Source organism: Ovis aries, chromosome 2 (assembly GCF_016772045.2).
Source record: "Ovis aries strain OAR_USU_Benz2616 breed Rambouillet chromosome 2, ARS-UI_Ramb_v3.0, whole genome shotgun sequence".
Taxonomy (NCBI): Eukaryota; Metazoa; Chordata; class Mammalia; order Artiodactyla; family Bovidae; genus Ovis; species Ovis aries.
In genome coordinates this window covers 149647903-149672610 of record NC_056055.1, presented here as the reverse complement: position 1 = coordinate 149672610, position 24708 = coordinate 149647903, and the positions used below count along the sequence as shown (strand labels likewise).

Here is a 24708-nt window from a genome sequence, read left to right as displayed (position 1 = left end):
TAGCAGGAATTTTCTTTGTTATGAGGCTACAGACATTGGCTTCTAACCCACAAAAAGCATTGGCTCTCCCTTGAGGTGACCCACTATTCTAACAGGGTCTGGTGGGCTCTCCCCGGTCTGCTGCATTCGCTGCTGCTGCTGCTGCGTCACCTCAGTTGTGTCCGACTCTGGTGGGCCCCATAGACGGTGGCCCACCAGGCTCCCGTCCCTGGGATTCTCCAGGCAAGAACAATGGAGTGGGTTGCCATTTCCTTCTCCAGTGCATGAAACTGAAAAGTGAAAGGGAAGTCGTTCAGTCGTGTCAGACTCTTTGCGACCCCATGGACTGTAGCCTACCAGGCTCCAGCATCCATGGGATTTCCCAGGCAAGAGTACTGGAGCAGGTTGCCATTGCAGCACCCTCATTATCTCTCCTTCTTGCTCTTTGTAAACCTCTCTTCTGAAATACTCTGTGCCTGGAAATGCTTTTCCAAATCTAGCACAGACCACAACAAGCAGGTGACACGAAATGGGGCTGAGCTTGGTGACTCAGTACAGAATCTGTCTGCAGTGTGGGAGACCCAGGTTCAAACCTTGGATCGGGTAGATCACTAGAGAAGGTAACGGCAACCCACTCCAGTATTCTTGCCTGGAGAATCCCATGGACAGAGGAGCCTGGTGGGCTACAGTCCATGGGGTCACAAAGAGTGGGACATGACAGTGACTAACACTTTCATTTTAAACTCCTGGCTTGTGCTCCATTGTTCCACAGGATTTCATGCCCAAAGAACAAATTCAGAAATAAAAGTTACTAAGAATTCCAAGACCCCAAGCCAGAGAGAATTAAACCGCAAGGACAATGCCTTGCTGAATGTGGAGTCCTATGAGACTGTTCTGGTCACATGCCCATATGCCCTGTTAACTGACCAAGGCTAACACTGTGGGAAAAAGACCCTGGCAAACCACTGAGCACTTCTTTTAGGGTAGAAATGCTTGGACTTAAGAGTATCTGCCTTGGTTTCTCCATCTGCGCAATGATCTTAATAGTGCTGTCCTCATGGCATCCTGGTAAGGATTACCTCAGTCACTACGGCCCCTTTATAAATGATAATAACAGAAAAACAAATACTAACTTTGGACATGGATAGTGAAAAATTGCAGCAAAATAAGACAGCAATGTTTATAGTTAAATAATTACTTCGAATTTTCTGTTTATATTTTCATAATTGAAAGGGAAAGTTCTCAAGATAAGATGTGAAGAGCCAGAAATAATGAAGCCTTTTATTAGCATATTTCTTTGGAACTGCAGTAATCTGGGAAGTATCATAAATTAACAAGTCATATGGCCACATATGAAAACTCTTATCCATTTTGTTTAGCTCTGTATCACATAACCCAACTTATAGAAATTCTAATGTTGTTCCTCCAGGTTTTCTTGAGTGACTTTATAAAATATTCTACCCTAACTGGCTTACTATAGTGTTTATAAGGTGTTATTGTGTTTGTTTCTTTTACGAGCTATAATATTTCTTTTCACACTGATCAATTAAAAAATATAATTTATGTTCCTAGCTTTGTTTTGGAACATCTCATAAAAGGATTTCAAGGATAATTTCTAAAAGAAAATGGAGACAAGAGTCTATAAATGTCTCTGATACATTACTTTGATGGATCATATGAAGATTCATCACATAGGGATGGATTCAGAAGAGTCAGAACAAAGGGACTGTTTCTTCAGAAACCCTGGTATAAATAAGCAAATTGTTAGCTCAAAGGAGGGAAGCCGAGGGCACCACCAAGCTCTGTGTGTCTCAGTCTTTCTGGTAATTGGCTTGAAATCGATGCTGTGTAGTATCAGTTACTGCGACAACCAACAATAGGAAAAGAGGTTAGGAACTTAATGAGGAAGAGTAAAAAGGACCAGAAAAACTGGGAGTCTCTGCTGACTCTCAAAGACATGGGAGGAAAGGAGCCAGTTAGAGAAACTGGGATGAGAAAAGTATAAAGTGGAAGAGATTCTGAAAGATGATAGATGGAGATGGAAGAAACAGAGCCTGAGGGCTGGAGTGGCTGACGACCAGGCAGGGTGGCTAAACCAGGATCTGATCATACTTTTACTTAAATTCCAGATCTCCAGATTAGCAGAATAGCTCACGGCTATAAAAAATAGCCTAGAGAAAAAAAAAAAAATCAATGGCTTTGCACATTTCTGCTTTGTGAAAATATTCACTCCTACATGTATTCATACAGGTTAGAAAAGGGGGAGTTGAAGAGAGCAAGAGGCTGGCCTCCTGATCCTCCAGTCACGAAATCAAGTTGCATCTCCCAGCGAACAGCAGGACACAGAATGGGCTATTTTATCAGGTTGCAAAACTCTCCAGGGGTCTTTTGCATTTAGTGCTTAAGGGACTGGTTTGAATCTCTACAAGTTCCTGTAAGTGCAAGTTATTTAACCCTTCTTCTGTAAAAGAAGAGTGTGTATTAACAGAGCCTGCCTGATTAGCCTGGGGGACATTTTGACCTTTGTATTAGAAATGAAAGCTAAGGGGAAAATCTCAAGGTCATGGCTTCTCCCCACTGCTGCCTCCAGGTGGTAGTTCCTGTCACCCTCTTTCAAAAGCCTCTTCTATGTGGCACCCTCTCTTCATTCCTTGATATCGGGGTGCATCACCTGGGACTTCTTCCTTGCACGCGCTATGTGACTCCAGCAGTACTCCATCAGCCTCCCCACCTCAAGGCCTCTACCTTCCGTACAGATGACCTAACACTCTGGCCCAGTGTTTCATCTAACTCAAGTTGTGGCCCATTAAAAGTGACAAAATAAATTTAGTGCGTCCCAACCAGCATTGCAAAACAGCATGGAATGAAACAGAGGAGAAAAGTGGCGGTGCAGCATATTAGGTAAGGGTGCCTTTTAATGATAAAAAGTGGCATCTGTATCAATATATGTCTGCCCTGCTCAGGACGCCCAGTTCCTTGATCTCCTCTGCCCTGAGAACCTTCGTTCACCTGTTCTCAGTTTAGTGACCACTCTTGCAACCATATCTTGGACCTGGTCTCTACTGAGAACAGATCTACCTCCAAAATTCATCATTTCCTTGTATGATCACTACCTTCCTATTCTGCCATTTCTCTCATCTTACTTTCACTACCTGTTATTTTATTGTCCTTTTTAACTCCTATTTCTTGAATCTACATTTTCTGCTCCTTAATATTCCTATTAGAACTGACTTAGCTCAGGTCATCAGCCTCTTCCCTTATGGGCAATTGCTTGAATCTTCTAGTTGGTTTCTTGGCTGCCCTTCAGAATTCCTCTCTTCAAATCCCAAACTGACTATGGCAGTCCTAAACTTCGAAGTGTGATCTGGTTCTGGTTCCCCTTTTCCAAACTCACAAGACCCTTCTTAGCAGTACCCACTTTACTCAACCAGAGTTTTTTTTCCCTTGAGCAGAGTGTCTGTGAACAAACTCATTTCCTCATCTTCCATATGCTTCTAAATATAGATGTGCCAGTGTCTTGTCCTGCCACGACTCTATTCTGGGATCTACTCCTTCCACAGCCCCCAGTGAGACCGCATCCCTGTGTGTACCTCCCACCCCTACCTTGGCCTCCTAGCCGTGGGAAGGCCTCTGATTCATGGGCAGAGCACAGGGACCAGCCAGTCTGCTGCGACCAGTGTGGCCAGATTCCTCTCTTAGGAAATTGAGAGACTCTTCTGAGGATGCTGTGGGAGCTATCTATGAAAGATCCTACAAGTAGAAGCAGAAGAAACCAGTCCATAGAAAGAGAGCCAAACAGGGACCACCCACCAGCCCCTGAGATACAGAGAAGTTGCTTCATCTCAGGGGCCAGGTCTCTGTTTCCAGGAGGCCCGGTGGCACAGGACCTGTCCATGGGGCCCCTTGAGATCCTGCTGCCCTTCCCTCCAGGCCCGCATTTGCCTGTGACCTTCAGTGGCTCTCTTTCCTCCATCCTAAAGAGCCCAGATCAGAACTCCCAGCCCACTGGACTCTGTTGCCCAATACGTGACTCTGCCTTTGCACACATTCTGTGCTTTCCGCAAATGCTCTTGCTTCCATGGGGCAACTGCCTACTTCTCCTTCAGGAAAACAGTCTGGTTCCAGGGTGCATTAACTTAACTACTGTATGACACTGTATCTACTAATTTTTTAATACAAATTCATTGATAAATGGGGCTTCCCAGGTGGCTCAGTGGTAAAGAATCCGCCTGCCAATGCAGGAGAGACAGGAGAGGTGGGTTTGATCCCTGGGTTGGGAAGATCCCCTGGAATAGGAAATGACAACCCACTCAGTCTGCCTGGGAAATCCCATAGACGGGGGAGCCTGGGGGGCTACATACTAGAGTGTTGCAAAGAGGTGGACATGACTGAACATCTGAGCAGTCACCACAATACCAGCCATCATCTGTCTCTCAAGGCTGGGATGCTTACAATAAATAAGAAATCAATCAGTAATACATATCAAATAAAATTTCAGATTAAAAATAGAACATGTATAAACTGCCTTGTATTATTCTGCATGCTAAATCACTTCAGTTGTGTCTGACTCTGTGCGACCCTATGGACTGCAGCCTGCCAGGCTTCTCTGTCTGTGGGATTCTCCAGGCAAGAGTACTACGGTGGGTGGCCGTGCCCTCCTCTGGGGGATCTTTCCGACCTAGGAATGGAACCTGCATCTCTTAGGTCTGACCTGCATTGGCAGGTGGTTTCTTTACCACTAGTACCACCTGGGAAGCCCCACTTTGTACTATTACATATTCCTTATTAGTGGATATGAAACTGACACAGGTGCATATTCTCTCCTGGTTGCTCTGGCGATGTCAATCATGGCTAAAAGTAAGTCAGTATACGACAGTGAACACAGTGGTAAACCTCAGCACCCAAACAACTGAAAAAAAGCAGCCATATTTCATCTTCTATGTCTGAAAAACGTATGGCTGGAGTAGACAATGTCTCAGGTCCCTTCCAATGTGAAGATTTTGTTTCTCCATCTTTGGACAAACAGGAAAAACTTGATTTAAACTCATCTAGATTATACTTGAAATTCCACTGATATGAGTGCTTGAAGTCAAGAAGGGGAGCCTGGGTGACTATTGGAGCATTCAGTGCCCCACAGTCCCTGTGCTTTTAGAAATCACCAGCACCATTTTCATATTTGAAGACTCTCTGTGCCAACTATGAGTGTACAAGAGGTCGTGGACGATTCTAACTTCATAGTGTCCTTGACTATTAAAAAGAAGGCACTGATTAGAAACAATCTCAGCCAGGATTTGTATCTGCTACATATAGAAGGGATTAGCCCATCTGTGCCAACCCTGGCTCAGGGAATCACCAACGCATTCTCTCTGTGTGGTTACTTTCCAACTTCTCCTCTGGGCTGCTGCCCTGTTCTAGATAGACATGAGCGCTCAGGCAAGATCCACATTTTAAGATGTAAAAGAATAAGCTCAGCACAGTCACTGCTAGTGGAGATGGGTCACCCACCAGATCACATGCCCATCTGCAGGAACATTTTCACTGAACATTTCACGGAAGAAATAAGAGGTCTCTGACCTTTGGCCGCTTCAGGATAAGAACTGCTCAATCAGTCCTTGGGAAAGCCTCCTAGGAATGCAGGAGGACACAGTCCAGACACAGACATGCAGAGAAGGGAACCAGACACTGGCGACACCTTGTCTTACCCTTTCTGTTCAAGCTTCTCCCCAAAGGCTGAGAGGATGGAGGCTGCCTGGAGGCGCCTCCTGGTATATTTAGTTTTCCACCTGCCACCTTCCTCCCCTCACACCTGGGCTTGCGCTTTTGGATGCTGGCTGCTTTGCCCCTGAGGCAGCCCATACAGTTATTCATGAACGCAGGCAATCTCTCTTTCTGTCTCTGTGTGTGTGTGAGTGCTCAGCGGCTTCAGTTGTGTCTGACTCTTTGAGACCCTGTGAGCCTGACTAGCCCGCCAGGCTCCTCTGTCCATGGGGATTCTCCAGGCAAGAATACTGGAGTGGGTTGTCACGTCCTTCTCCAGGGGATTTTCCTGACCCAGGGATTCAAACCAGCCTCTTGTGTCTCCTGCAGGGGCAGGCTGGCTCTTTACCACTAGCGCCACCTGGGAAGCCCTTCTATCTCTGTACCTGTCCCTTTATGAATCTTATGTATAGTAGGTGCTCAATAAATATTTGATGAACTGAGCCGTGAGTACACGTGTATACTGTGGCAGTAACCTCCCCAAACTCCCCACTCACTGGCATGCTGCGTGCCTTGCAAGGGGTCACATTTTGTGATCAGTGTCCTATGGCTGTCACAGCCCCTCTATTTTAAAGTGTTAAGAAGCTGAAGAGCAGAGAGCTGATTTTGCTCCAGCTCACAAGTTCATTAGGGCCACAGAGGCTCCTCTTCCCGATCTGGCCGGAGAGGCGTTAATAAAGGTTGTTTTCTTTTCCGACGGCGTGGAACGCAGAAGCCTGGCTTGGGGACACTCCACGGGTGGCAGCGTGCACCAAGAGCGCTTGCTTTGGGGAAGAACAAGATGGGACATCTTTTGGCCATCATTTTCCCCAGAGATGGTCGTCCCAAATACACCACTCCCGAAAAGTTTACGTTTTGAAATATCTACCCGCCTACGCTCAGCGCGCCCCCGGCAACAGTTGAGTCAAACGGCCCGCGAGCCCAGGTGCCAAGCCCTCGCCGCGCTCCCGACGCGGACCACGGTCTAATCCCGGCTGCTTCGCCCCTTTCTCCTCTGGGTCACCACCGCCCCCGACGTGCCCGCTGGTCTCTCTGGCCCCGGGGGACACTCACCTTGCCACTCGCGGAGCCGCTCGGGGGTGACTGCCCCCGCCGCGGTCTCGGCGGAGCCCGCCGGTACCTGCAGCAGCAGCAGGAGCAGCGGCAGCAGCGGCATCGCTAACCGCTTGGCCCGCGGGTCTCCGGGTGCAGCGCCCGCGGGGGGCCAGCGCCGCAGCCCCAGCGCCCAGCCCTGCGGTGCGTGGGGCGGGGGAGCGCAGGACCGCAGCCTCCCCCGCGCTCCACCCCTCCCCGGGGGCCTCGCCGCACCTGCGGCCCCGAGGCCCACTTCGTCAGTCACCCCTGTCGCCACGGTGGGGGGACACTGGCTGGAAGACGGAAAGTCGCGGAAGTTCTCCCTTTGCGGCTCGGAGCAGCAGGAGGAAGAGGGGGTGGACAGTCTGCCCGTCCCAGAAATTCCTGCCTTCAGGGTGGAGAGGGAGGGGGGAGGCTGCCCCGGGCTAGCTCCTCCTGCTTCCAGCCTTCTCTCTCCTTCCTGGGGGAGGCCGAATAGGAGTTGGGGGTGAGCGAGTTGAAAATCTCTGGGACAGGAAGTCTGACATCTGGGTTTGTACACCACCCGGGTTCTGGAAAACACTGCGGGTTTGGCGGCAGGCAGCTTAGAGGAAACCAAGCTGCTCCGAGGACCCAGGCGCACTGGGAACGCTCTGAACCCCCTCTCCCCTGGAATGTGGAGTCCAGAGGTCCCTGGGGGTGCGCCAGGGTCCCCGCCCTACTCACTCCAGAGAACCCTGAAGCTTCTTCCCTTGCTGAGCTCCTTTCCCCTTTACAAACTACCCACCACCCCCCCCCCCTTCCATCTCCTCAGATTCTCCTAACCCAGCAGAATAGCTGGCTTATCCCTGTCACAGCTGTTACCTTCTTGTCCCACTTTATCCCCCGCCCCCAAAAGGTCCAGAAAAGCAAAGTGATTTGCTCTAGGAGGTTACGCTTTAAGTTGGCAAAAGTTCCTCCCTAAACTAGGAAAACTGTGACCAGAATGTAGTCTTTCAGGTAACTAGCCAACTGTGTGTGTGTGTGTGAGTTGCTCAGTTGTGTCCGACTCTTTGCGGCCCCATGGACTGTAGCCCGCCAGGCTCATCTGTCCATGGAATTCTCCAGGCAAGAATACTGGAGTGGGTTGCCATTCCTTTCTCCAGGGGATCTTCCTCAGGCAGGGATTGAACCTCAGTCTCTCACACTGCAGGCAGATTGACAGATTCTTTACCATCTGCCCACTAGCAGGGCAGCCTACTAGAAATGTTTAATATTCATGAGAACAGGCTAGTATAGTATCTTTCCTAGTCATTAAAAACATTGTTTATGATGCTAGCCATTAAAACATAAAAGGAGGGAAGAGAGCAAAATGGAGCTTTAAAAAATAAAAGGAAGGTGGTGGAATCTTGGAGAAGCTTGCTTTCCTTGGCTGCCTATTGACCCAAACCAATTATTTTTTGGCAGGGTGTGTGTGTGGGGGGGGTGGGGGGGTGGGGGGGGTGGGGGGGGGGGGGGTGGGGGGGGGTGGGGGGGCCCTACTGCCACGCTACCCCATGTGGGATCCTTCTCCCTCCACCAGGGATTGAACCCATGCTCCCTGCATTGGCAGCCAGGAGTCTTAACTGCTGAACTGCCAGGGAAGCTCCCTCAACCAATAATTCAGAATGATTCTGTCAGCTATAGACTGAATTGTGTCCCCAGTACCCCAGTCATTTGTTAAAGTCCTAACCGTTCCCCCCGCCCCAAGTTGTGTTTGGATATAGGGATTTTAGGAGTTAATTAAGTTTAAATGGAGTCTAAAGGCTGGGGTCCTAGATAAGGTCGACCTGATAAGGTCGACCTTATAAGGAGAGGAAGAGAGAGATCTTTCCATCCAGGCACCAAGGACAGGCCATGTGAGGACACACAGCCAGAAGGTAGCCATCTACGAAACAGGCAGAGAACTCAGCAAACCCCCAGATCTTCAGGAACTTGATTTTGGACTCTCCAGCCTCCAAAACTGAGAAATATGTTTCCATTGTTTGAGTCAGCCCAAGTGGATTCATACTGTCTTAGCCCAGATCCCCTGGAAGCAGAGCCTGGGATGAGATTCCTGGCAGGGAGTGGAATTGGAGATCAGAGTGAAATAGGGAAGCAGGGACAGCCCTGGGGCAGGCAGCAACAGGTGCATGGCATGGGCAGAGGTGAGGTGCTGTGACCTTGCCCCGGAGGGAAGCTGTGTAGGGCTGGCTGTTGCTGGAGTGAAAAAAAAAAAAAAAAAAACAGATGGGGCTGAGAAAATGCGAACATTTCCACTAACTGAGTCAATAAATATTCTTTTATGGAGAAGTCAGCATCCCTGCCTGAAACATGTAGAAAAGGGATGTTTTCAGCATACAGGAGTATATAGACCTCAGGCATGATGTATTTATCAGTCTCTTCTGTGGCCTCAGAACTACATTGCATGCTATGGGAAAACCCCAAAGTAGATGATTCAGCCCTGTCTGAGTGGGCTGGCATCTATTGTGATAGCTGAGTGTAATCCAAGTGGGACAATTAACCACAGAAGTGCAATCCTGATGTTAATCCTTGGTGAGGTGCAGTACAGTGGGAGTAAAAGTGGGAGAGGCCAGGAGGTGCTAGAGTGACTGTGCAGGGTTAGATGTGCTGTGATCGAGTGAAGAATATTTGGGAGGAAGAGGCTGTTTTAGGATGGGAAGAAGCTGTGCCAAAAAATACAGAAGTTGGCGTGAGAACTGCTTATATGGGAGAGAGTGAGTGGGCAGACCTGCTGGAGCAAAGGGCAGCTACTGGGGCAGCCTGACAAGCACGGTCAGTCACTGGGACACTCGGCTACCTCCCACACTGGCTGTGGGATCTGGGTGATACATACACCTGCTGTGGCTTCAGTTTTATCCTCTATGTAATGAGGGGAAAAAACCTTCCCTGACCCACAGCAGATAATATTGCAAAGGAGCAGAGCTATGAATATGAGCAGGATAAAGAGGGAAACAAGCCATATTTCATCTTCAAAGCAATTAGTGTAACGAAGAATGGTAATGACAGCTTCCTGGCCTCCTGACACCAAATTTCCTATTCAATGATTAGAAGACTCCTAAAGAGCTAGTTTTCATCTCTTTCTGAAAGCATTGCATGTGTCTTTGAGGTGGGAAATGTGGCAAAGAGCTTTTAAGCCTTTGAGAAAATGATCCTTCCCCATCTCACGGTCTTGCCTGTGTTTCAGATTTGTGAGGCAGGGTAGTGTGATGGTTAGAGTAAGAGCTTTGTCACCTATCAGCTGGTTACTTAGTCTCCTTAGCCCCAGTTTCCTCACCCCACCCCCCTTTTCTAAACTTTTATATTTGGCTACACCAGGTCTTAGTTACGGTACTAGGGATCTAGTTCTCTGACCAGGGATGGAACCTAGGTCCCCTGCATTGGAAGCGTGGAGTCTTAGCCACTAGACCACCAGGGAAGTCTCTGGAAGTTCCTTCTGTATAAAATGCGGGTAGATGGTATTATTTGCTTCATAGTGCTGCTGTATTAAATGAAATAGTGCTTGGCACAAAGTCTGGCGTATTTTCAGTGTCCTTTTATGGGAACTTTGGAAACGGGAGGAGGGAGTGGGGCTGCAAAAAGAAGAGCAAAGGGAGCTCAGGAGGGAACCCTGAGAGCTCTGTTGTGCTGAACTGATGTCTCCTCCTCACCCCTGCACCCCACACACCTGGAACGCCTGCGCCTGCATGCCTTGTACATCTTCCATCTCTCAGTTTATAACTTTGAATTAGAATTATTGCTTTATGTATATCTTTCACGTGAATGTAAATTTCTTGAAGGGCCCACTACCTTTTCCTTCTCTTAGAATCTCCAGGGTGGCGCCGTTCTGACACTTAGTAAATTCTCAGGATGTCCTGCTGAATGAGTGAATGAAGGAGGGAAAGAGGTAGAAAGGGATATAGTGCTTGGAGTCATTTGAAACTGGGAAAACAATTAGAAACCTGAACTATGTTGAGTGAAAATGGTGAAGAAAATTCATTATATGCTTGCAGTCTCTACCCACATCATCACATGGATTTCTTCCCTTTATATCTCTTTTATAAAAACATCAGTATTGCATTTAGCAACCTGTGATCCAATATGACCTGATTTTAATAATCACCTATTTCCAAATAAAGTCTTATTCTGAGGTTCCACGTGGATGTGATTTAAGGGGGACACTTTCCAATCTAATGTAACAACCATATGATCCAGACATTCCACTCTTAAGTATTTATCCAAGAATGCCCATATAAGGTTTGTTCACGAATGTTCATAGCAGCTTTATTGTTATAGCTCCAAACTGGAAACAACTCAGATACCCATCGAGGAATGAATAGATAGATTTAGGTCTATCTATGCAATGGAATACTACTCAGCAATGAAAAGAAATGAATGACTGATGCATAGAACAGCATGGCTGCATCTTGAAACAATTATGCTGAGTGAAAGAAGCCAGACAAAAAAGAGTATATGCTTTGTGATACAATTTCTATACAATTCTAGAAAATGTAACTTAAGCTGTGGTACAAAAAGTGAGTGAGTTGTTGCTTGGAAATGTGAACGGGAATGCAGGGCTGATGGGATAGGAGAGACAACTGAGCTAACAGGGAGTGGGAAAATGTACCGGACAGAAGGAATAGAGGCAAGGGTGGACATCAGATGCTTGAGAAGTTCTTTGAGCAGGGAGACTAGAAATTGAGGTGGGAGGTTTTGGGAACATGACGTCTGAATAGGAAAGGCTTAAGCTAGGTCCAAAATCATGTTTAAAATCTTTGTGCTAAAGCCAAGGGGAGGCCATTAAGAAGTTTCACTGTGACCAGACTTATGTGCTATGTTTTAAAAAGAACTTTCCTGCCATATTTTGCAGAACGGATTGGAGGTAAGCAATTCCTAAGGGTTACAAGGCTGCAGCAGGATCTTGAATAAAGAGATGGTTTTTGTCTGGACTAGAAAGGAGTTGAGGAGAGGTGATGAGACTGGCTCTGATGTCCTCAGAGCTACTGGGGAAATGTGGCCAGACATCTGGGCAACACCAAGGGCTCAGATGTGATCAGGGACCATGATTTCATAGTAGATGGTCTTTTCTTAATGATACGTAATAGCCCAGGTACATGCAGGGAGAAGGTGGACACTGGGCTTCATCCAGATTGATGTCACCCAGTCAAATGACAGCAAACTGAAGACAAGAAAGAAGCTGATGATTGATGGTGATGGAATCTCACAGGACCCAACTGTATTATCACAGGTTGGCAAGTGGAGGTGACCAGAGGAGGCCCTGGGGCCAGACTGCCAGTTCCAGACCCTGGGTTTGTCATTCGCTAGCTCTGTGACTGGAGTGGGTTGCTTTACCTCCACTGCCTTAGTTGTTTCATCTGCAAAACTGCAATAATAATAATAGTGCTGTTTCATTGGCCTGTTGTTAAGATTTAAAGAGTTTATACCTGAAAGGGGCTTAGAACAGTGACTGACACAGAGTAAACACTCTACCAAGGTAGTTTTATTACTAATTGTTATTACTTAAATAAAGAAAATATTTGGGGGGCAAACAAAGAATGAGACGTGATTTGGTTTCTTGCTGGGTGGAGAGAAAAGCCGTACAATGGTCCTGGTTTCTTCTCAGGAGCTGCCATGCCTGGAGTGCTGGCTGTATCAACACCATGGTGGTGAAGAGGTAAGGCAGCCTGGGTTGGAGTCTGCTTTATGATCTATGCCAAGTCATAGCACCTCACCCAGCCTCAGCTTTCTTTCTGTAAAATGGAACACTACAAGCGTCCACACCATGTTGGAACATGTGGAAAACACCCATAACTGGCCAGGAGTGAGCACTCGGGAGATGTGACCACAATTATTAGATAATACCCGCATTGGTTATTCTGTGAAGTAGGTCTCATTACAGTCATTAGATGCTGATGAGGACACTGAGAGCTTAATGACGTATTGTTAAAGCCCTGCCCTGAGCTACCCATTAGCTTCATGTAATAAGCTGTCTCATTAAGAGGAAATCGTACCTTAGATAAAAGAGAATATTGGTTTATGTAAGACAGGAATTTTCTAACCTATTTAATATGTATTTTCAGCAGCTTTCCCCGAGCCATTTATTAAACACTCCTGAGTGTGTTCAGAATATTGCTTTATGTTGTGCTCGAGCCACAGTGTGGTATTTTAACTAATAACACCCACAGTGGCTGGAGTACTAAGGGGTGAAAACAACTGAAAGTTCATTGGGCTAAAGGCCAGTTTCAGTACTGAGTTAATGAACTAGTTTTTCACCTCTGCCTAGGCAGGGATTTGTATCAATTCAATTCAATTAATGGCTCTCCCAGTATGCAGTATTTAGCCAGAAATTTCCACTCACTTGGGAGTTTCAGCTAAGCCTCTGTCTTGACTGGTCTTCATGCTGCTGCTGCTGCTAAGTTGCTTCAGTCGTGTCCGACTCTGTGTGACCCCATAGACGGCAGCCCACCAGGCTCCTCTGTCCCTGGGATTCTCCAGGCAAGAACACTGGAGTGGGTTGCCATTTCCTTCTCCAATGCATGCATGCATGCTAAGTCGCTTCAGTTCATATCTGACTCTGTGTGATCCTGTGGACAGCAGCCCACCAGGCTCCTCTGTCCATGGAATTCTCCAGGCAGTAATACTGGAGTGGGTTTCCATTTCCTTCTGACTGGTCTTCATAGGGTATCTTAAGTCTCCCCTGCCAGCGCGTGATCTCATTTCTGCACACTCATGTTCTCCTTCCGTTTTCCACATGTAGCCTTGCAGAGGATGTGCAGACGAAGTAGGCAAAGGGGCACACATCTGGAGAAGAAACAGGAACCCCTCTGGGGAGCATGACCACCAGCAACACGTGTTGTCTGAAACCTAGCTGGTCCAGCAGTGCTCAGCCCTCACCATGGTCAAAGTCCCCGGAACAGCTTTTAAAAACCACCAACACAGAGGCCCCAACTCCCAGTGATTCTGGTTCAGATGATCTGGAGTGGGACCCAGGTGTCAGTATGTTTTTTTTTTTAAGCTCCTAAAGTGATTGTAATGTGCAGCTGGGGTGGAGAATTTCTGGTTTCTCCCATGAACCTCTCTTGGGTTCTGAGTAGGTAGGGGCAGAAGGTAATGTCTGGCACTTGAAAAGGAAAGGAAACCTACAAGAAACCTCTTAGTTCAAGGAGAGAGGCTGGTTTTAGAAGTAAAATTTCCCACTGCTGTGTTAACACAGGGAGAGGGGAGCCAGGTGTGGGCAGCAGGCGGGGAAGCCTGGCATGGCTGGCAGGGGCGAACGGCGCCGCCTGGCTCTAGGGGCCCCATTTAGGAACTTGCACTGTGAGAGAGCCTTCTCCAGCCCTGCATCTCCTGTTGTTACCCTGCAGGCTATAACTTTCCAGAACTTAATGGGAACCCTGGGGAACAATCAATATTTATTTTAACATTTGTCATTTTCTAGTAATTTAGATATTCTATTCCATTTAGTATTGAGAAAAGTGCATAAGATAGTTTTTTTTTTTTAATCACCAGTGCTGTTTTTAAAATAAAAACAATAACCAAATAGAGGGGTGGTTGCACCTTTTGATTTCACCTAAAGAAATTCTGGTGAATCAAAACAGGTTCTATGGGCATGTTTGCATCTTGAAGGATTAGGTGAAAGGAGGAGGAGAAGAAAGAGAGCAGGGTAGAGTTGATGGGTTAAAAATCCTTCTTCCTTCATTTCTTAGCTGTATTACTTTGGTCAAATTACATAATCTTGCTGAGTTTCCTCTCTGTTTGTAGAACAAAAACCTACCATGCAGGTTGTTATAAAATGAGAAATAATGTTGAGTCAAATGCTATGCTCTAGCAGGGCCTCCTCCATGCTCTGGGACCCAAAGCCATTCTGTGGGAGGGAAAATGATCCTGATGGATCAGGGGCAGACAGCCTGTGGTGTGTTCATACTTGTCTTCTCACATGTGCCCAGAGGGTTGGAGACTTGTCAAGTCTCATTCCTGAGACAATTCAAAATGTTAAAGCTCAGGGTGGAAGATAAAAAGAGGATTAGACATGAGCTAGTCATGGGGCTATGGAAAAAAACTTGCAGACAAAGAGCTTCATCTGCCCTTCTCAGGTTAAATGGGTTAAGTATTAAAGTTCAGTGTAGCTTTCTGAGAAGCAGGTGTGCAAAGATAAGTGAATAGAGCGCTAATAAGTTGGCAATCCTGTTTTATTTTGCTTGGTCTTCTAGAATCTTCCAAGGAAGGCTGCTTAGTTTTTCCACACCTTAACAACTTTTCTAAGCTGAAACAGAAATCACAGCATTATTGAAAGTATGGGTTTTGTAAAAGGAGATGATATTGGTAGTCAGATGACCAGGACTTCGTCAATTTAACTTAATTTTTCCTGTATTATGTTTATAAATCAACATGTAGTTTTGTTCCTGAATAATGGCTTCATTTTCATTTTATTACTAGAAAAAAGCAATTTGTTGGCCAGAAACCTCAGCCTTTAAGAATGATAGGTGAAATAACATTCTTAATACATTCCTAGTGAATCCAGTGGATTAGAAAATTATAGAAGACCTTTGCTGTATATTAAAAAATTTTTTACTTTCTTGGGCTCAGAGCATGCAGGATAGTGGTAGTTTCTCAGCTAGGGATCAAACCCACATCCCCTGCGGTGGAAGGACCGTGTCTTAGCCGCTGGACCACCAGGGAAGTCCCCCGGGTGTTGTAGCTTAATTGAGATGAAATTCACAAACAGTAAACTACCTAGGTGTAAAATATACAGTTTAAAATTTTTTGACAAATCTATACACCCTTGAAACTGTTATCGTAATCAAAAGAGTGAACATATCTATCCTCCTTACTAATTCCACTGTGTTCCTTGGAAAGCCCCTCTTCCATTATTCCCTATCCCAGACCCCAGTCAACTACAGATCTGCTTTCTGTCACTATAGATTAGTTTGAGATTTCCAGAATTTCATATAAATGAAATTATATAGCATATGCTTTTTTGGGGGGTTCTGGTTTCTTTCATTCAGTATTGTTATTTGGAAATACAGCCATGTCATTGCATACATTAAAATTTTAATTATTTTTATTTCTGAATGATTTTTCCATTGTATGGATGTACCACAATCTCTTTATCCATTTACCTACTGATAGATATTTGGGTTGTTTCTAGTACTGTGCTATTATAGATAAAGTTGCAAAGAACATTCATGTATAAATGCTTATGTGGACACATATCCTTTCATTTTTCTTGAGTGAATAACTATAAGAAGAATAACTGGGTAAAAGAGTAGTTATGCATTTAATTTTTTCAAAAGCTACCAAATTGTTTTCCAAAGTGGTTGTACCATTTTATCCTCCCACCAGTAGTATGTAAATTTCAGTTCCTCCATATCCTAGCTGTTGTGGGTTGAGTTCTATCCTCACTAAAGATGTTAAAGTCCTGACCCTCAGTACTTGTGGCCTAATTTGGAAATGAAGTCATTACATGTGATAAAGTTAAGATGAGGTCATCATGACATTTGGACACCAAGACAGGCATGCATACAGGGAAAACACCACGTGAAGATGAAGGCAGAGATTGCTGTGATACATCTACAAGCTAAGAGATGCCAAAGAATGCCAGCAAATCCCCAGAAGCTAGGAAAAGGGCATGGTAGGAAAAGGGCATGGCAGGAAAAGGGCATGGAACAGGTCTTTCTTTCACAGCCTTCAGAAGGAACCAACCTTCTGACACTTTTTTGGGTTTCTAGCCTTCAGAAACGTGAGAAAATAAATCTTGTTTCTTAAACCACCTTCTTTGTAGTACTTTTGTTATGGCAGCCCTTGGAATCTAATATTCTTAATATTGAGTATGGTCAGTTTTTAAAATTTTAGCTATTCTAATAGAAGTCCAGTGGTATTTCATTGTGGTTTAAATTTGCATTTCTCATACAGCATGGTGCTGTATGTCATTAATAAGGTTATGTATTGCTATGTATTGAAATTTGCTGAGAGTAGATCTTGTGTCCTCACCAAAAAAATGGAAACTCAGGGAGATGATGGATATGATAGTCAACTAGATCATGGTAATCATTTCACATTGTATATGCATGTTGTATACTTTAATTGGATGCAGTTTTATTTTTCAATTCTACCTCATTTAAAAACAAATAAATTTGCATTTCTCTAATGACTAATGTTGAAAATATTTCATATACTTATTTGATATCCATATATCTTCTTTGATAGAGTATCTGCTCAAATATTTTGCTCATTTTTTGTTTTCTTATTACTGGGATTTGAGAGTTTTTTACAATTTGTAGATAGAAGTTCTTTATCAATGTACACTGTAATTTGTAAATATTTTTCCCAGTCTGTAGCTTATTTTTTTATTCTCTTAATATTATCTTTTGAAGAGCAGAAATGTTAGATTTTGGTAAAGTTCACTTTATCAGTTCATTCTTTTATGGATCACACTTTTGAAATCTAGGTATCTTTGCCTAATCCAAGGTCACGATGATGTTCTGTACTTCTTCTAAATGCTTTATATTTTAAGACTTTAATTTTAGATCTTTGGTCCATTTTGAGTTAATATTTTTTTGTGTAGAGAAGTTTATTTGTTTACATGTGAATAAGCCCCATTTAATTTTGAATATTGTTGGATTCAGTTTGCTAACATTATGTTTAGAATTTTTTCCATCTGTGCTCGTGAGGGGTATTGGTCTTTAGTTCTCCTTTCTTGTAATGTTTTGTCTGGCTTGGTACCAGATTAATGCTGGCCTCAAAGAATGTGTGTCGGTAAGTATTCACTTCAGTTTTCTGGAAGAGTTTGTGTAGAATTGGTAGGTATTTTTTCTTCTTTAAGCATTTGGTAGAATTCATCTGTAATGCTGTCTGGGCCTGGTGTTTTCTTTGTGAGAAGATTTTCAATTGCAATTTCAATTTCTTTTGGAGATCTAGGAAAGTCAAGTTACCTACTTTTTTCCTTGAACAAACTTTGGTAGTTCTTGTCTTTCATTCTTCCATTTTATATAAACTTTCAAATTTATAAAGTTTGTTCATAATGCGCGAATTCTAAGTTGCTTCAGTCGTGTCTGACTCTTTGTAACCCTTTGGACTGTAGCCTACCAGGCTGCTCTGTCCATGGAATTCTCCAGGCAAGAATATGGAGTGGATTGCCATGCCCTCCTCCAGGGGATCTTCCTGACCCAGGGATCCATCCCACATCTCTCAGATCTCTTAGGTGGGCTCTTTACCACTAGCACCACCTTGAAGCCCTTGTTTATAATAGTTCCTTATTTATGCACTTAATATCTGTGTAATCTAAAGTGATGTCACCAGTCTCTTTTCTGATATTGCTGCTGCTGCTGCTGCTGCTGTTGCTGCGTTGCTTCAGTCGTGTCCGACTCTTAGCAACTCCATGGATTTCAGTCTACCAGGCTCCTCCATCCATGGCATTTTCCAGCCAAAAGTACTTGAGTGGGGTCCCATTGCCTTCTCCCTTCTGATATTGGTAACTTGTGTTTTCTCTTTTTCTTTTCCTCATCAATCTGGCTAAAAGTTTTCCCGTTTTATTTATCTTAAAGAAACTTTTGGTGTCATTGATTTGCTCTATCACTTTCCTATTTTCTATTTCAGTTTCATCTTTATTATTTCTTTCCTTCTGCTTACTTGGATTTTATTTTTTTCTTCTTTTCAGTGTCTTGAAGTAGAAGGGTGAGGCTGAGATCTTTCTTGTTTTCTAATACACTTTTGCTACATACTCCCTTTACTACTCTGGTGGCATCTTAAATATTCTGGTATATTGTACTTTCATTCAGTTCAAAGTGTTTTCTAACTCTCATTCCAAGTTCTTTAACCCATGGGTTAAACACTTAGTAGTGTTACTTACTTTCCAAATACTTGAGAATTGTCCAGATATCTTTTTGCTATTGATTTCTAATGAATTTCTTTGGTCGAAGAACACATTTTGTATGACATAAGTCCTTTTAAATTTATTGAGATTTGTTTTACGGACTGGAGGAGTGTGGTTTACTATGCTAAATATTTTTTTTGAAAGTCATAGTATCTTGTTTATTTATATCATACCAGTTGTAAGCATCTGTGCTGAGTGGTTAGTCATCAGTCATGGCTGACTCTTCGGGACCCCTGTAGCCTCCCAGGCTCCTCTGTCCTTGCGATTTTCCAGGCAAGAATACTAGAGTTGGTTGCCATTTCCTATTCCAGGGGAATGCTTCCTAGGTGTCACTAGTGGTAAAGAACCCATCTGTCAGTGCAGGAGACATAAGAGACACAGGTGCAATCCCTGGGTCGGGAAGATCCCCTGGAGAAGGGCATGACAACCCAGTCCAGTATTCTTGCCTGGAGAATTCCATGGACAGAGGAGCCTGGCAGGCTACAATCCACAGGTTTGCAGAGTCGGACACAACTGAAGTGACAGCGCACACACTCCAGGGGCTCTTCCTGACCCAGGAATCAAGCCAGTGTCTCCTGTGCCTCACATGTTGCGAGTGGATGCTTCACCTGCTGAGCCACTGGGGAAGTCCCTCACTTTTAAAGCAGTTTTTATTGGAGTGCGGTTGATTTACAATGCTATGTTCATTTCTACTCTACAGCAAAGTGAGTCAGTTACACTTGTACATACGTCTGCTTTTATAGGGGCTTTTCCCATGCAGGTCATTGCAGAGCATTGCATAGAGTTTCCTGTGCCCTACTGTAGGTTCTTATTGGTTATCTATATAGTAGTGTGTATATGTCAATCCCAAGCTCCCAACCCCCTTTCTCTCTTGGTAACCGTGTTTGTTTTCTAATCGATGACTCTATTTCCATTTTGTAAATAAGTTCATTTGTCCCTTTTTTTTTAGATTCTACATAAAAGTGATATGATATGATATTCGTCTTTCTCTGTCTGACTCCACTCAGTATGACAGTCTCTAAGTCCATATGTGTAGCTGCCCGTTATACTAAGTATTTCATATGTGCTTAAAAAGGTCACATTTTCTTCTGTTTTGGGGTAGAGTGTTCTACAAATGCCAATTAGGTAAGTCGGGAGAACTGCAGGCCTGTAACTTCAGGCCACCCAAGATGGCCGTTCTCTTGCTCTTCACACATCCCCTGCCTTACCTACACCCTGACTGTCCTTTTCCATTCAGTCTTAGAGTCTAATCAGTAACTGCCTGCATACTTGAGAGCTCTCTCTACTATGACGGTTTATCAAAGGGTCAGTGAGAGGCATGCTCCCCTGTTGGTCTGTCTGAGCCAACCTGGTGTCAATTTCCCTCTCCCTGGGGTAGCAAAGACTGCCGCCTCATCTTGTCCACCTTCTGATGCACTTGTTGAGGGTGTTGCTCCAAGACCTTGCTTCAGACATGTCAGACTCCTCCCATCGATTAAACCACTGATGTCTCTGTCATTAACCCAGGCTCTTTCTTTGGTCTAGAGGTAGGCAAATACAGAGATTGCAAACTCAACAATGACTCACCTTGCTTGTTTCCTATCTCTCAGGGATAACTATCCTTTAATGCCCAGGGTCCATTGCCTTGAAAATCAAGTTTCATATATATATATATATATATATATATATATATATTTTTTTTTTTTTTTTTTTTTGGCAGGAGGGAAGGTAAATCTGGTTTGCCCCTGTTAGTCCATCTTTTTTGAAAGTAAAAGAAAAAAAATTTAAGGGATATTTTTTCTCACATTTACATTTGACCTCCAAATTGGCTTTCAGTTCAGTTCAGTTGCTCAGTCATGTCTGACTCTGCAACCCCATGAATCGTAACACGGCAGGCCTCTCTGTCCATCACCAACTCTTGGAGTTCACTCAAACTCATGTGCATCGAGTCAGTGATGCCATCCAGCCATCTCATCCTCTGTCATCCCCTTTTCCTCCTGCCCCCAATCCCTCCCAGCATCAGAGTCCTTTCCAATGAGTGAACTCTTCACATGAGGTGGCCAAAGTACTGGAGTTTCAGCCTCAGCATCAGTCCTTCTAATGAACACCCAGGACTGGTCTCCTTTAGGATGGACTGGTTAGATCTCCTTGCAGTCCAAGGGACTCGCAAGAGTCTTCTCTAGCACCATAGTTCAAAGGCATCAATTCTTTGGTGCTCAGCTTTTTTCACAGTCCAAATCTCACATCCATACATGACCACTGGAAAAACCATAGCCTTGACTAGATGGACCTTTGTTGGCAGAATAATATCTCTGCTTTTGAATATGCTATCTAGGTTGGTCATAACTTTCCTTCCAAGGAGTAAGCGTCTTTTAATTTCATGGCTGCAGTCACCATCTGCAGTGATTTTGGAGCCCCAAAAAATAAAGTCTGACACTGTTTCCACTGTTTCCCCATCTATTTCCCATGAAGTGATGGGACCAGATGCCATGATCTTCGTTTTCTGAATGTTGAGCTTTACTTTTTCGCTCTCCTCTTTCACTTTCATCAGGAGGCTCTTTAGTCCCTCTTCACTTTCTAAATTGGCTTTAGAGGAGGAGAAAGAGGAGACAGGAAAAAAAGACTAGCAGAAGAATTCTAGAAATTTGTATGTAACATTTTTTTTCATTGGCTCATAACTCTGCTTGGCTTTTTCCCAAGGAGTATTGGTTGTGTATGTGTGCTTGTGATTAGTATATAATGTATTTCACACTTAGCTAAAATGAGTAGATTTCAAAACCAATGAATAAACTTAGAAAACACCAACCAATCAAATCTGAGCAGCCAAGTTAGATGTAAAATCTTAGAAGCATATTACTGTGCCTGGGCTAAACTATCTGTTTTTAAGGGTACAAATGAACTTCTTTACAAAACAGAAGTGAGTCACAGATGTGGAGGACAGGGTTTTGTTTACCAGGGGATGAATCTGGAGACTGGGGTTGACATATACACACTACCATATATAGAACAGATAACTGATGAGAACTTGCTGTATAGCACAGGGAACCCCACTCAGTACTCTGTAATAGCCTTTATGGGAAAAGAATCTTTTAAAAGAGAGTGAGTACATATGCATATGTATCACTGATTCACTTTGCTATATACCTGAGGCTAACACAACGTCGTGAATCAACTACACTCCAATAACAAATTTAAAGAAAAATCAATGTCTGTGTTTTATTTAGGAAGAATACTTCAGACTGATAGTCTTATTTTATGAATGATTCTGACATTGGGATATCGGATTTTCATCCAATTTCACAGTAATGCTATTTGAGGGACAAGGGGCTGCACTAGGCATTCATCCTAAGAAGCCCGATGAGTGGCCCCTGCACTCCTGCAGTCACCCCTCTTCAGGCCATGCATGCCTGTGCCCACCACTTCTGGTCCATCCATCCATCTTAGGCAGTACAGGAGAAACACAGGTACAGGGCTACCCTTCACCCTTCTTTCCTAGTCTTCATGAAGACCGTTTGCCTTCCATCAGCATTGCTTAGACCATAGAATAGAAAGTACCGTCACTGTCTTGAACCAGTTACTAATTTTATCTGTGAATGTCTACATTTTCCTGAGTCACTTACTCAAATATGGTCTCTTGGGTGATTTCTACAGGAGGTTAATCATCATTTGTGCAGACTTTTTCTAGTTTCACTTCCAGAGTAATTTAACTTCCACCTCTGGGGATGGCACAGTTGCCCTCTGCTGTGTTAAAGGATATCAGTTGTTAGATAAAGGGATGCTGTGCTTAAACCAAATCAGCCAGGTAGCTTGACTGTACTTTCTATACAGTTCCACTCCCTCCAGCATGATGAAATACTCTGCCTTCTGGTTTTTCTCTGGTCCTCTGCCTGTAATTGTACTCCCTGAGGGGGTTGTGTGACTCATCTAGGTGAGCCATAGAAAATTTGCATCTCTTTTCACCTCATCTTTCTTTCTATGTTTTGACTTGTGCTTTCTATTCAGGCAAATTCCTGTTTATTAGTAAGAGCAATTATTTTTCAAGAAAGGTTAAACCCAGATCTGAACTGGTCCTGGCTTGTTAGCTTGAGTTTCTTAAAAAAAAAAATAAAATAAAATCTGAAAATCTGTCACTTGTGGTCGTTGTTTATCATAAATAGTTGTGACCTTGTTATTTCTATTAGCATTCTTAATTTTGCCTGCAAGGCCTCATGACCTACATTATTCCTCTTCTCCCAACCCCCTCCATCTTCCCCACAGCCTCCTTTTTCCTCAGAAAAGCCTGCAATTTGTTTTCTGGGCTGTCCCTCTTTGGGGACCGGCTAGGGAAAGGACTACCTCACTGTGAAATTATTTTTAGAACTAAGCGATGACCTCTAAGGGTATGCAATGTTAATCTGAGAAATGTTGCTTGAAATTGTTTTCCATTTTCTCCCTTCATAGCAGATATGTCAGTCCTTTGAGTCCCAAACCTTGCAAGTGTCAGCACCCAGTGGGTTATGAGTAAAGTCTTCTTAACATTCAGACCCGAATTTCATAGGTGCTATTCTTCACCATGGTGTCTGGAAGACTAACGGGACCTCTTCTGAGGCTCATATTCACTTCTAGTATCTAGGGATCCTCGGGGGAGGGGGGCACCTTGCATGCCCCATGGCAGCTTAGTGGGGCTCCTTCTGGCAATTGCCTGCAGGGTACTACACCCAGGCCTGGAACACTGCCCCAGCTCGACCCCCTGAGCTGGGTATGAGCCTCCAGACCCCCCCCCCTGCCCCCCACCCCAGGCTTTCATCACCCCCTGCACTCCCTCCTGCAGCCAGGCTCCAGGCTCTGCTCTCTGCCCCAGCCCTGACTGAGACCGTTTCACTGCATCCACTCACCTCTGCGCCACAGCTGGATGCTCTGCCTTCCCAACCAACAGGGCCCGTCTTTCTTTTGGCATTTGGAGGCTGCTCCTGTGATCTTCTCCTCTCTAAGGGGCCCCCCTCAATAGACCTCAGGGTTTAGCAGGCCAGACTTCAGCTTACACAGAATTCTTTCAAGAGCTGGCTTAAGAAGCTGCCCCATCATGTACCTAGAACCAGCATTCTCTGGTTACAATCTGATACTTGCTTTGCGTTATCTAGCTCGTGGTATCAGAGACTTTTCTATGTTATTCTTTTTCACGTGCTTCATGTGTTTTTCCTGGAAACTTGCTGTCTGTTTTGCCTCCTCCCTTCCTCAGTTCCCTAATTATACCTGGACTTCGGCCTTGGCTATTCTGTTCTTTTTGACAGAAAGTAATGATTGGAGGCACTCAGTGACTGAATCCAGCTATCATTTACTGCACATTTATTGAGTGTCTATGTCAACTACTTTAATGTATTGTTTCAGTTAATTCTCACAACAACTCCAGGAAATAGGTAAGAATACACGTAGTGGTGATAAACAGAAGCGGGGTGAGGACAGGAGTACCTGTCAGATCGTTGTCTCTTCCCTGTGGACTCGAAGTGTGTGAGGTTAAACACAATTAAATGTTCACATCCCATTACTGCCTACATCTAAGTATAAGATAGTAAATGGTAACACTGAGTGCCTAGAAAGTTGTTTTGCAACTGCGACATAAAAATTACTGTGTATCCTTTCCTGTGTCCATCTGGAACTGAAATCATTTTCAAGTTTTTGAATGAATCATGGAATTTTAGTAAGGCATAAGTTGGTTATCTCTTAAAATGAAAACTAGATTTGGATAAGCCAAACAATGAATATGACCAAGAAAGCTTCAGAGAGAAAAGCTTTGTGTATTTTTCTTGCCTCTATGACAGATTCATATCTTGTATTATGCCCAGTACTTTTAATTTTCTTTTATTTCTATTTTTCTTCTCCAAGTCTATCTTCTTAGTAGAAGAGTTTGCAAAATCTGACACACTTCTTGAAATCCATGAAGTAGATTTTTAATATACCAAAACTATGCAAGATACGTTTAATAGCTAGTCTGCTTAATTTAAAATTTCATTTCCCACTGCGGTGTTTATAAAACTAGTAATATTCTGTAGAGAACGTGGGAGAATCCCATGGAGCCTGGAGGGTGACAGTCC

At 44.2% G+C, this 24708-nt stretch overlaps 1 protein-coding gene across 2 annotated transcripts in view; it reads right to left on the bottom strand.

The window, feature by feature from the left end:
- PLA2R1 (phospholipase A2 receptor 1) overlaps positions 1-7101 on the bottom strand; it is a 126734-nt gene extending 119633 nt beyond the window's left edge. For both annotated transcript variants that reach the window (XM_027964908.3, XM_060409836.1), the window contains exon 1: positions 6790-7101. In XM_027964908.3, the coding sequence (XP_027820709.2) occupies positions 6790-6892 (103 nt within the window). In that variant the 5' untranslated portion in view covers positions 6893-7101. The remainder of the gene's footprint in view (positions 1-6789) is intronic.
- Positions 7102-24708: the final 17607 nt, after the last annotated feature.